Here is a 13,835-nt window from a genome sequence, read left to right as displayed (position 1 = left end):
CCATAGCTTGAAGCACCATATGGGTTTTGCATCATTGTTTTTCCTGCTTGATGCCTTTAAATTTGCAGAGCAAAATTTTGTTCCGTTGAGGCCTGTGTCGGCAAATTGCCTGTGCCTGAGAGACTCACTTAGCCTGCAAATAAATGTACATAAGTAGAGCAAAAAGCAAAGCCACGTAAGCCTGTCCGTAATAGTGTATAGTTGAATCTTCAGTGAGTCAAACAGAAGAGGCCTGTTTGTAGGCCCAGGAGCCCCTCCGGGTGTTGTGGGGTCTGTACAGGGAGTGGGCAGCTGCCGGCCACGTCCCAGCCTTCAGAGGAAAAGTCTGTAAAGCAGGCCATTTGGTACTAGTCTGCTGAAAAGGATGGGTGGATTGGAATTCTTCCTGTTGTTGTGAATGCTACTTTTATATATGCTTCCTTCTGTGGCAAATAATCCTGAGGAAATGCTGCAAATCCAAGTAAGTCCTTGTTTTCTGGGCATGTTGCTGTCAAACACAGAAATCATTACAGCTTTTTTACCCCATCAGTTTCTCTTCAGTCCACTGGTTTGGTAACCATATTGCCTATGTATGATAATGCACTCAGGAAGAAATCTGGGTACCTTTCAGGTCAAGCAAATGGCTTTGATAAGGTATCAATATTTGCCTAAGAGGCTGCGTTGGAAGCACACCCGCTGAGTTGGAATGAAAGGAGTATGATTTAGGACAGGCGATATAATCCAGCTTGACAAACTAGTTAAATATTGACAAGAAGCGGAAGAGCAGCCAAGCTCGGGCTGAGGAGAAGACTCTTGCTTTTCTGATTGAGCACGACCAGGACTTGCACACCTAGAATGAGCGGCTGCTGGAGCCCTGGTGATGTGCCCCCATCCAGTGACCTGCATGGCTCGCCATCTCTCCTGCTCAAGGTAGGGCTGCTCTCCCAGCAGGGCTGCTCCTGGGGGTGCAGCACCTTGTCAGAAAGCTGTGTGGGTATCTCCGAGCTGGTTTGACTTCAGGAGATATTTTTATCATGGGCTGCTCGGTTGCATACAGGCATGCACTGTTCAAAATTTAATGAAGAAAACTAATTGTGTTTTTTTAGTACGACATTATGTTGTACATTTTTTACCTTATAAATCAGAGCGATTATGCACATGTGTGTCTGTTCATTTAAAAATGTGTATTTAGTTGGTAGAATTATTATAAGACTGTGTTTAAAACCAGCTATTAGCTAATGGAGAGGCCTCATCATCAAAGGGTATTATGAGATTACTGCTTCATTTGCCATAATGCACAGAGATAGTCTGAGGGTTCTGCTTTTTGTTTATGTGTTTGTTTAAATTTATTTACATACTTTAACCCATTCCCTAGCATTTTATCTTTCAACAAAATCCTTTTATAATCCAAAAGGTTGGGCAGATATGTTGCTCCACATGATAACTGAAGAGCTATGTAAATAAAACCTGACATATTAACTGCCTTGCATTCCTGTAGTTTCATATTTAGAAATAAGAAAGTGTAGTGGAGATACGGGAAACAGCCATGTTTGCTTTTCCAAAGGGTAATTAGTCAGCAGCTGGAGCTTTTGAGACTAACTAACGGTAGCCAATCACCTTTTCTCTATTCCCACAACAGCAATGAAATTGGGACATAGAAGAAAATAACCAAAAACGCCAACATATTTTTTATTAGCACAAATGATTTTATAAACAAATAATATAGAAGCAAAATGGTAACAAGCACTCAAGAGAGCGAGCAGTAAAATATTTACTGTTTATTTTAACATTTAGTCTCCTTGGGAGACATTTCATAAACTGGCGATGATATAGATGTCAGATATGGATTGTTATTTACCCCCACAAACAGAGCATTGTACTGTACAATTCCGGTGTGCCATATGGCCTGAACATACCATGCAATTCATTAGTGAACATGTTACAGCTTTATATAGCCTCAGAGAAACGTGGCAACATGTGATGTAATGCTCATGGACAGTAGTTTGTTGGCTCATTTACCAGTGCTTTAAATAGAACGATGCAGTGCACGTTGCATTTGATGTTTGTTTCTTCTGGGAAATTCCCTGAACTGTTTTTCGTTATCAGTCCCTTGGTATGAATTGTTATAGAAGAAGCAGATTACGGAAAGAAGGAAGTGTAACATATATGCAAATGTGCAATCTACATCGCCTGATTCTGCAAATGCGGGGCGCAGAACTGAATGCCTGCCTTGTTCCTAGGCCGAAATCCCAACCTTTCTGCTTGATAAAAACATAGAGTTTGTCTCACAGTGCTGCAGCTCAGGCACCAACCTGGGAAGAAAGCCGTGTGTGACACTGTTTTACTAAGGCTTAATAAGCTGTGACTTTGTGTCATCAGGACCATTTAATCAATTTTGCTGTCTCATAACATGATAACCTTTGGTATCTCAAATAGCTTCAGGTCACTGATCTGTACAGATCATGAACATCAAAATCAACTCTTAGTTTCTTTGTTTTGTGTAAGTTTTTTACGTGTACTTTGGCATACTGAACACGTTTCATAGTGCAATGCAGCCAGCACATGGTAAAAACGAGAAGCATTCATTGATTACTCTTCGGACACATCCAGAACCCTTCCACATGTAGAGCTGCCTGGGTGTGACTCACTGCTGTGTTACTCCAGTTTTCTGCTGTTACAGCTTTATGGAGATCAGGGGAGTCACTGCGGCTTAACCCAGAATTGCACAGTGGTGACATCAGCCTTGTTAAGCCAGGAGGGAATTCTGCATATGGAAAGCCTTCCAAGCCGAGCATAGTTTTTCAGAAAGGAAAAATGGGGCTAGGAATCCAAGCAGTACAAGGAACTGGCATTAGTATGTGTATTAATAAAGCAATGTATTTTTTCTACAAACAATTTTGTGATACTGTTCAAACAACCCATTTCCAGGAATGATTACGAATACAAAAGAATATTAAAACAGAAAGATGTAACAATGTAAATGTGTGTGGTGAAGGTCAGACACTGATGAACTCGAAAATATTTTTGAGAACTTGCAAGAGATCTTTAAAACTTATTCTTGAAGCCTTTAATTTCTTGTGATTCAAAGAAAAAAAATCCAAGATACTCTCCAAATCTTCATGTAACTTTTGCATTCAAAGTGTTTGTTGCGATTACCGGAGTTGAATTTGGCCCACCTGGAGCAAATGTCTAACTATGGGCTGTATCTGCTCTGTGCTGCTGTTGGTGGCCTCATGTTCCTGCTTTTCCTGGTGCTGATGCAGAAGGGAAAGAAACTATGGGTTTCCCATGAGAGTTTCTTAAGCTAGGGAGCCTGCTTTCATGCACCTAAAAGCCTTCAAAAGGACAGCGCTTTTCCTCAAACAAAAGCTTCACACAGAAGAGCAAAGAAAAGAAATATCCTTCACATTTTGGGAATGGGAGATGCTGGAAAAGAAAATGTGTAGGTGGAGTTTTAGGCTGAACTGCATGTTCTTTGGCAGAGCACGAACCAAAATTCAGAAAGGTAAATTACTGGGTGAAGTGTGGACATAGAGCAGTGTCTGCTGAGAGTGATGCACAGAGCTCCCATGTACATTCCCATGCATCAGAGCTGTACAAATAATTCGGAAATCTGATACCAACAGAGGTATTTCCCTGCCCATTCTGCAGGGATAAGTCATGAAAGCCTAGGAGGACGCTCAGTAACAAATAGTCTTTTGCAAACAATGCTCAGACATGAACGTAATTCATCCTTTATTCATTAGGTTGGCAGTTTTGCCAACATGTTGCAGTAAGTGTTAATTAGGAGGAAGTACTTATGCAGGTGTGCAAAACACAATTTTTGAAGCTGCGACAAGATGAGATTTGAGCCTTTCTCAGTTTTCACTGCTGCAGGTGGACAGAGCATGCTCGGTTCTACCTCTCATGAAAACAGAGCTCAAGCAGCAGAAAGCTGCTAATTATGAGCCCATACTTTGTGCCTAGCTCTGAGAGAAGCATGGTGATTACTGATGTGCAGGCAGCTTGTAACAGCACCTGTTTTCCCTAACTTTCTATCCAACGAGGGCCTGATCACCTTAGGCGTACAGTGAAAATTCGCAGGATTGGGGTATCAATTTATGGTCCCAAGGCCAGGTGAGTAAAGGAATAAGGAAATGAAGGAAGTTGCTTTGAGTTGGCTAGAAATGAGGGAAATGTCAGGAGATTTCTGTCACAGCGTCGGAATTTCACAATAACCGCTGCTAGGAGCCTCATTCCATGCATATTTGAATGCTTGCTCTGATTTGGCTTCGAATCTGAATGCTGACTCTGTTCTCATGCTGAATTCAGAGCCCAAATACATTTTCTCTATCCCATTTATTTTCCCAGGCCTCGTTAATTAATAAGATCTGTGTGCATTCCAGTCCAAGCTCCAGAAGTTGACATCCTATGGACTTGGGCTATTTAAAGCATCATTCCCATGAATAAGTCATGGTAAACAAGGATCAGCAGGAAATTATCATTTGTTGCTCAAAAGTAGTCAGTGCTAAATCAAATAAATACCCCATCTTTTTAATGTTCTGTCACACAGACTAAAATCAGATAGAGCTTTTATTGAATCCGGCCCAGAAGCTATGAAGTAAAATAAATATAATGGAGTTGATTTCATTCTCCTGTTTGTTTCACTGTACTCGGAGAAAATGTTTGCTTATGTAGGCACAGGAAACATTCTGAACAAATCCAGAAATACTTTTACTATGCATCTCCGAAACTTAAAAGAAAGTACTGTAGTTCAGAGGAAACTTAACTGTGAATGATCATGCTTAACAGAATTTTTTGTTCAGTTGTCACTTAATATCATGCTCCTATTTATGCAGTGGAGCTGTTCTGTGTGATTAAGCTAAGCCAAATGTTTGGCAGAGGACTGGGGACTTTCAAAATTAGAAGATGCTCCTTTTGGTGCCTGGTTTTGTTTAACTATGGAAACAGAAGCTTCAGAGGAGTGAAATTTTACTTTGTAATTAAACGGGTGAAAATAAAATTGTCTGTAAAATTTCCTCTAACGAAGCAAGACTGGTAATCTGAGTTTTCCTGCTGGTTTGTAAAAGAACACAACATCTGTTCAGGCAATGTTTTTCATTGTACTTTTTATCATTTTAAAAACAAAGCCAAGGAGAACAGCAAAGATGTTGTAAGAACAGGATTCCAAGCCAAGTTCATAAATTGGCTTTAAAAGTGATTAATAAGCACTCAACACTAGCAGGCAACAGAATGTAATCACATTTGGGTAAGGCACAAGGGGTTCATCAGCCTCTCCCTACAAATGCTACAGAAAGCAGCTATTTGTTAGTTACATTTTGTGTTTCTTTAGCTCTGAAAGGAATTTTGCCCTGGAAAGAAACAGGGATTTGTCTATTAATGCAGTATGTTATCCTTGTACAGAACTAGCCACCTTCCCATAAATAAACAGCGATGGTTCTGGTTTGGTGGCAGTAATAAAACATTGGTCCAGTTGCTGCACTTTCTTGATATTCTGGTCCAGAGTAGTTCTCCCTACCCGTAATACCTTTGAGTTGGATGTAGTTTCAGCACAGGCTGAGTTTTGAGGAAAGGATCTTTGCAACTTGTATTTTCTTTGGATTGTGTTCTGATCCTTGGCCCTGCCTCGGACAGAAATCAAATTGCATGGAAACTCTTCCCTGAGATAGGAGCTTTAAAATCCAATTTGGGGATTTTCATTTTGAAATGTGACTCGAATTCTTCTCAAACTTCGCCGTCTACTGTGTTCATTTCTCCTATGTAATCCACTCTTCAGGCTCCAAAATATGACATAAAATGATATTTTAAAAGATGTATTATATGGAATATAGTGAATGTCTTCAAAGCTTAGTAGGAGAATAAACTCTGGAAATAGCTGTGTGTTTTTAGAGGCAAGAAGAGAAATGCAGTGTGTCAGCAGTGTATAGTAAAAGAAATTTACTCCTCAAAATAAAACGAATGGAAGATTTGACAATATTACTCAAATTGTAAGTAAATCTTAGCTCTTACTGGAGAGTCTTTATACTTAATGTGAGGGTAAACAATGACTTTGTGAATTATTGCCTGTTTTATGGAAAACAATCAAGCAGCACCAGGTAAAACTCTGTCGTTACAAATAGCGAGCAGAGCCTCTCTGACCGCGCCATCAGCATATCAGCCTAGATAGTGGTGGTGCTTTCCTTATCCTGCGATCCCATATGGTCCCACTGCAGACTGCCAGACATATGGGAAAGGGAAGGTTTGGGCTGCACATACAGTGACAGGCTGGCTAAAACCCGCAGATATTCTGAGTAGGGTCCGGCTGGCTCAAAGGGTTTGCTTCTCTCCATGTCATGCTTGTACGTGGTTTGTCAGGTGAATCACTGGAGACATTTCTAGCCTTGTCAACTGATTGCTGCACATCTCCTGTTTTCAATTCATAGGTATTCAAAAGCTGGGAAGTTATTTGCAGTACATCGTCACAGGCACAGAACTCAATCTATTTCCCGTATAATTTTAATCAAACAAACATCTGTTTGGCAAAATATTTACTAGGCAAGGCCAGCACCTAATAAGGCACGTACAGCAAACACTGATTGAGCAAATTCAAGGTAGAACAGGACTGAAGAAGACGCGCCTTGAATGCAACTGCTAAGAGGTGGATATTCCCTGTAATTACTACTGATGGTTGGCAACATGATTTTAAAGATGTTTTGGTAGCCAGCACGCGTTAACTTAGGAGCTTGGCTGGGCTGATGGACGTGGCTGGTCCTTGAGGACCTTGAGGGCAGCACAGCTCCATGCCCTGTGTATGTTCACTGTTACCTGCAGTAAAGTATCTTACATCTTTTCTCTCAAAACTGAGGTTTCTCTTCACATACTATGTATGCTTGTATTTGTGGAAGTGGATACCAACATGCCTTGATGGCACGTTTGATGGAGCAATACTCAAAAGCAGACGTGTAATACAGACAGTGAAATCCCTTCTGAATTATTTTTCATTCCAATCCTGACATACATCTAAAATCCTGGATTTGTCTCTGGTTTTCAAGAACTTTATTATTAATATTTATTTATTTTCCCCCTTCTTGGTCTAACTTGCAGATGTGGGGTCAGTGCTAAGTGCAGTCTGTGCACACAGCTCGGCTCCTGAGTGCGGCTCCCAGCGTTTGCAGCTCGTGCTGGAGAGGCTCTGTGCAAGGACCTCTCTCCCTTGCATGCTTGCCCTCTGCTACTGGCAATCAATCATGCTTTTCTGCAGTCTGTCCTCTCTTATTCCAATCCTTGCTTGTGTTTCTTATGGGATTTATTTATTTATTTATTCAAATTTAACATCCTGAAATCACTTTCCTGACATCACCCAAACCTTTTGACATGATACAACATTTAAGTAGAAGCCACCAGACTGGCCCTGGACACCTTTCCTATGAAATCCTGTGATGTACTAATTGCAGCTTTTTTCTCTTTCTGGGAAGGCATTGGGAAACCTGCAGATCTGCTATTACCTGGATGTGGTGCTGTTCGAGAGATGGCTTAATGCAACGGCATTTTAGATGTAATGACCTAAATACTCTCTCAGCTGGCTGTAAAGCAAATGGACAAATGAAGCACATTGTTTATGCTTCGTTGTGTAATGTTTTAATACTCCGTCATGTTTGGTGACAGTGGCTTCAGCTTAACCCATGATTTTTACATTTGAAAATCTTAATTAGAAGTTTGTAATCCCAAGGAAAATCTATCAGGGAGCTGCTCCATTTTTTATTTTTCCAAGTTCTCTGAACTCACCAGCCTGGGACAGTGTTGAGATAAGAAGGGCGTTGGATGATGTACGATGCTCTGCCTGCTCCTGCGTGAGGGTCCAAACGTCAACCTCAGGAAGGCTCAGCAAAGGCTCAAGTCCTAGCTGGGGAAATGCCTAGGCCCCAGGCATTTTTGGATATTTGGAGCCCTTGGGGAATGAGGCAGGGGGTGCCTCAGATGGGGCCGCACAGCGGCAGTGCCTCACTCTGCTCACTGCCTGTTGGGTGCCGACTGGGAGGCAAGCACCATGCAGACACACATCATCAGGAGTCCAGAGCTCTCTGGAGGGCTGTTTCCCCTACAACGATAATCAAACAAACATCTGTTTGGCTAAATACCTACCAGGCGCTGCCAGTACAGAAATAGATAGGTACATTGTGGTTCTGCTTTAGCATTACTTTTTAAAAATTCACTGGTTACCTAAGCAAAAGCTCCAGCTCATCCCTCATAGCAGAGCGTGCGTGGCTCTGGCTTATCCTCTGCAGCAGAGCTTCCTCTGGCAAGGGGCCTGCCAAGAAGACCGCATCTCATACCTCATTTTCTGCCTCTTGCCTGAGTGAAGCTCCCACAGAGACTGATAGTTTGTGGTTTTACCTCCAAGTTTTAATCCTGGTGAATGCTTCATGGATTGCAGTGAGGGAACAATTAGTGTAAGATCTGTGGCATGGGGCTCCGTTAATAAAAAATGTGCGAATGCAGACCTTCAAGGATTGACATGGTAAGGGTATATACAGCTATAGCTAATACCAACATTTATTGGAGCCTCCCAATAAATCTTTTTATAGGGTATATGACTACAAGGAGAATGGAAAGTGGGAAAATTATAAGTGGAAAGTCTTGTATTTGCCAAATCTCTGTGTTTTAGACATTTTACATAGTCAGCTATGTATTTGTGCAAAGATTGACTGGGAGTAGGAAATCTGGCTTGTGTCACCAGGATTTTTAGCTTCTCACCTGACATTAATCTGTGCTTTCTTTACACTCTCATTATAAGTTTCCAGTTAGTTTTTGTGCTGCCAACTTGGAATTAGATGAGGCAAACCAAGTATATTTAAAATCAGATCTCCTTGTGGCAGACAGATGAAAGCAGTTACTGTCTCAGTGCAGGAGGCCACGGGATCTGCTCAGAGACAAGCAGAACTATGGCCATGAATGGATCTAGGGAGATGAAGATGTGAAGTTAAAGATACTGCATGTTTGACACCCTAATGACATGGGGTATTAATAGCACAGCTCTTCCATATTACTAATAGTTTCCTTGTTTCCCTCTTAATTTCACAAGACGGTCACACATCTTCTGGTTCCCCCAGTAGGCAAAGTAACTTACAAGCATATGCTCCTTCAGACTCTGCTGCACAAGTAAATAAATGGTGACAGCCTTGTAAAACCCTTGACACTGTTCCAGCATTTAAAACCTCTGTTTATCCAGGATTCAGCAAGTACAGAAATGACTTTCATGACAGAACTCAAGCAAGGCAGCCCGCTAAAGCTCGGCTCCTTGAGATACCATTCATTAGCTCTGAAATTTATGGCTACTGTACGCTGGCTTCAGGCAGAATAGGACAAACGCTTTTAATGAAGGAGAGCTGGATTTTTCTCCTTGATCCATGTAAGTCAGCATCCGATGTTATCTTGGAGATAACTAACAAACATCAAGTTTAAAATAGCACGGCAATGAGCTGCTCCCCCGGGCAGGAAGCCCTGCAGAGCTCCCCAGTGTGTGCTGTGCGCCCAGGGGGTTAGCCTGCAATGGGAACGTAAATATGGCCAGGGAATTGTAAAGGAGAGGAAGTTTCAATGTAAACAAGATAGTAAAAACAGCACAAATAGCACGGGGAGTAGCCAGGAAATGATGGTATTTATAAAGAATGATGAAAGGGGAAAGGGATGGAGAGGGGGCAGAGGAGTGCAGGGTGTCATGGGATGAGTTCCCATGCTGAGAAGGGTGAGGGTGGGTTGGGCGCCCTGTGTCCTGCTCGTCCTTCATCCCAGCCATCCAGCGAGAAGCTCTGAGCCCTTAGAGCTCTGATCCCTGCATGCTACAGAGAAACTTGTGGTTTGTTTGTGTTTTTTCCAAGAGAACCCTTGCATTTTAATAGTCTATGGAATGAAACTCTAGGTGGTCTCAAACTCATAAAGGACACCAGAGTATTTAGGTAATGATGAAGGAACTCTTTTGTACCAGACTCTTTGGGATGTTCATTTACATGCTTACTATATTAATTCATTATAGCATCTTCTTATAGCTGGGAACACATCAAACTTCGAAAGCCTGCACCTTTAAATACAACCAAAGGCCCTAAAACACGAGCAGTAATTTCTCTACATCTGCTGAGCTTGTCTTCATTCAAGAAGTGGCTTAACAGCATAGCTGAGGGTGCACAGCAAGCAGGCTTTGTGCTGGTGGAGAAAGGCACATCTGGATTCCCTGCCATTTATCAGTTCATCGCTGTTCTAACCTGGGCAGCGAGAGGTTACAGAATTAGGCTGGTTTTTAGAAATAACCATCTGCTCCCTGATGAGCAGATACTACTCAGTATCAGGCGAGTCTCAGTGCGGAGTGTCTCTATCAGTAAGCACTTACTGATTACATGCTATAGAGAGGCTCAGGGAGCTCTCTCCTTACCTTTTTAAGCAGTATTTCAAACACGTGGGAATGGCTGTAATCTGTATTGTCGGGTCAGACGTGGTAGATTATTTGCCAGAGTAAATAAATTAGACTAAACCGCTCTGCAGCTGAATTGTCATAGCGAGGTCAGTCCTAAGTAAATGCTACAACAAATTTCTTCTGAAGTGTGTCACAGCCTACACAGAATAGGAAATCTCCAGAGGAGCAGAGCAGCTTTACTTATGTTATGCTTTTCTTATTTAGTCTGAATGACTGTGACCAAGTATGCAGTGTTGCTGAAGACCCATTTCATGCTATTTAAGGTGCTGTGGGTGCCTTCTGTGCACCTCCTTTTGGTGTAGGATGGGGAAGGTACATTACTGCTGCTACTTTTTGTACCCTGAAAGGTGCTCCCAGAAAGCAGGTAGTCAAGTCTGAGCTGTAACAGGGGTTTTGAGAGCCGTTTTCCAACTGCTGTTTGGCTTTTAATAGGAACAAAAGTTTGCTTGGCTTGGGGCTTTACTTACTTGTAACAACCAAAACTCAGATGCTGTGTTATCCTGCACTTGCTTGGCTGCCTTCAGAGGAGTATTTGTGAGCTTGGCACACCTTTCATTTGAAATGAAGTGGAAAATCTCCAGCGTTGAGTCTGGTTTTGGGTTTCATCACATAACTTTCAAGCTACCATAATCTGCAGTGAAATTTTTGCTAAAATAAGCTACATATTTCCTCGGAGTTAGTAAAGAGAGCAATAAAATGTGGATTAGCTGATAAAAAAATCTTATGAAAAGTTATTTTCAGTACAGGAAAGGGAAAGAAAATGATTTCTTTGTCTCCGTGATGAAACTGAGAGAAATAAGTATGTAATTTTAAAATAGCTCAGTCCTTTTTGCCCTATCACTGACATCCACAGTACTCTGGACTCCCTGTACCTTTGTGCTAGCGCCACGTACAGAAACCTCATGAATGATGTCCCTTTGTAGACACAGTTGCAATGGCTTCAGCCCTGCGTGTCTTCCTGTGAAGGTTAAATAAATAAAACAAGTGGCCAGTAGCGGGTTCTGGAATTCCTGCCGAAAACCAAGATTTAACACCCTTTCAGCAGTGTAAGGTTGAATTTATTACAAGAGGCTTCAGTGATAAAAAAACAAGCCAAACTTCTCTCTGAACTGCAGAAAATGGGGATTGTACAGTTCCTCAGCTTCCTGCGGAGTTCTTGTCTACCCTCAGGAGGCATGGGGCAAAATTTTGGCTCCTTGCAGTGCTTGAAAAGCTGCTCGCTCTGTGTATTGCACCCCTCAGTTGTGGCGATGGTTGCCACATGGCATTAACATCAAGTAACATCCCAGGTAAGGACTGTTCCCCCTTCGAGCTGAGGTACTCTGTTGCAGTCATGCTGCAGCCTCCCTCAGACCCCATCTTTGTGTAATACCTCACAATTTCCTAGGTGCCCTTTTACACTAATTTTCCCTCTCCTCATTCACTCTAAATCATTCAATAATTGCAAGTTGCAGTGTGTCCTGATATTATAGGTCACTTTACAGTTTTGTTCTCCTCTCCAGCGTGTTTGCTAGCCCTTAGCTTTGTTTGCCAGCACATTTGATCATGGTTGAACTTATATCAAAGGAGCATTCAACAAAGCACTGCTCGTTAGCCCGTAAATTCGCTGTTTGTTAGCCGACTTGCAGTCCTGCCCGGCAATCCAAACAGACAGAGGGGCACAGGGGGAGCCTTGGCAGGGGCAAAGGGGGCTCCAGTGGAGCACTTGAGTGCACAATCGACGCTTTCTGCAGCAGCACGATGGCCTCTTCTTTTAATTGCACTTTACTGAGCAGAGCTGATTTGTGCACTTGTGGGAAGTGCTCTCAGGCAGCTGATTTTTAAGCTTCATGTGCAGCCGGTCAGTAGGTTGCAACCCAAGCTATGGGGCACGCACCTGACCAACATGATGACCACATCCATGATTCATAATATTGGTTTTGACAGAGCATTATAAGGAAGGCTGTGTAGCCTGACAAGCCACAAGCAGAGTGCCAGTCTGTGGAGCAACACGTCCTGGTTTCCCATTCCCTGTGCTGACTCTGTTTCCCCGTGCTTTGACAGAGAGTTCACTCTGTCAAAGTGAACGTTCCTCGTGTAGAATGAGAAGGGAAAGATGAAGTGGATGGTTTGTTATTTCTCCTTCCACACGTCCTGAATTTCTTGGGTAAGCTGGTGAAGGGGACCACGTAAATAGGTTGCAGTTTAGGGAAGACTTATAAGCTAGAAAGAGCTGCAATTGGGTGTTTCTTCCTTGAGTCCCCCTGTAAGTGAGCATGTGAAGGGAGAAACGTCACAGAAGATTCTCAGCAGTTTGTTCTTTCTTTTGCTCTTTCATGCTTGTTTCATTTAAAGCTATCTGGGCTGCATCACTGAGCCGAAGGCAGAAATATTAAGCCTTGCAAGAGAATAATAGATGCAATCACCAATTTTTATTAACTAACACAGAAGACTGAAATGTGGAAATACTTTCTCTCCTAGTGACATGGAACTATGAATGCGTCTACCGTTCTGACTGGCAAAAAATCTCACTCATGTTTAGTTAGAAAATATTTGACATGCTCTCCTCAATGAGATGAGTCCCCTCAGATCTCCGCGTCTGGGAAGCACCAGGCAGGCAGCAGCGAGGCTGTCACTGCCAGGATCCCAGCACTGCCTGCTGCCAGGTGCTTAGTGCCACACTGCAAGCATTTCAACATGAACCCTGCTTCAGAAATGTCAGTCTTGCAACTCATCTGCTTTGGGGTAAGGTCTTGTTGAAGACAGGCAGGGTATATGCTCACAGAGATCTTTCCATATAGGATGTATATATCTGTGTCAGGTTGAAACACAAACAGATGGTCTCAGAAAACAATGCTGGAGACAATATATGAAGTATGTGATGGGTTCACTGATGTTCTTGTTTGCTTTGTTAGAGCTTTACGTAATTCCTGTCCAAATGGAGGGAGTGAATGCCCATACACTCCGAAAGCAGGGTACCTGTGTAGCTGAGGGTACACGTGCAGTTTTCTTTGCTGTCACTTTGATCTTGTGATTGCAGTTTTGAAGGCAGATACTGAGGAAAAATGATGCATCCCAGAGTGTTTATTCCATTGCAAGCAACCTAAAAGGTGCATGATGTTATTAAAGGCAGTGCTCTTTACCAGGTTGACATTAATGCATATGCAAAATGATAGCCAAAGCCTTTACCTTCCTCTTACTGTGCTCAAAGCGCTGAGCTGTGAAATAATGCTTCGAGTTGATCATAGATGCATGACACAGCCCACCTAATGTGATAAAATTCCTTTTGGTATCAGGCACAATTACACAGAACTCAAATGCAAGCACAAGATGTGAGTACTTTGTAAAATTCATAATGAAATAAATGTTCATTGTTACTTTAGAACTTGAGTGTTATTCTCAAACGTCTATGGATCTTAATGGAATAAAT

At 42.3% G+C, this 13,835-nt stretch overlaps 1 protein-coding gene across 17 annotated transcripts in view; it reads left to right on the top strand.

The window, feature by feature from the left end:
- Positions 1–13,835, top strand: part of NCKAP5 (NCK associated protein 5) — a 435,214-nt gene that overhangs the window by 139,200 nt on the left and 282,179 nt on the right. For 2 of the 17 annotated variants that reach the window (XM_068687318.1, XM_068687305.1), the window contains exon 1: positions 658–909. The exons of 11 other annotated variants lie outside the window; for them this stretch is intronic. In XM_068687318.1, the coding sequence (XP_068543419.1) occupies positions 835–909 (75 nt within the window). In that variant the 5' untranslated portion in view covers positions 658–834. Of the gene's footprint in view, positions 1–602; positions 910–13,835 lie in introns of those variants that run through there. 4 more of the 17 variants (XM_068687321.1, XM_068687304.1, XM_068687334.1 and 1 more) reach the window with 3 other exon arrangements.

This window comes from Anas acuta, chromosome 6, assembly GCF_963932015.1.
Source record: "Anas acuta chromosome 6, bAnaAcu1.1, whole genome shotgun sequence".
Taxonomy (NCBI): Eukaryota; Metazoa; Chordata; class Aves; order Anseriformes; family Anatidae; genus Anas; species Anas acuta.
This window is presented reverse-complemented; position numbering and strand designations above follow the sequence as displayed.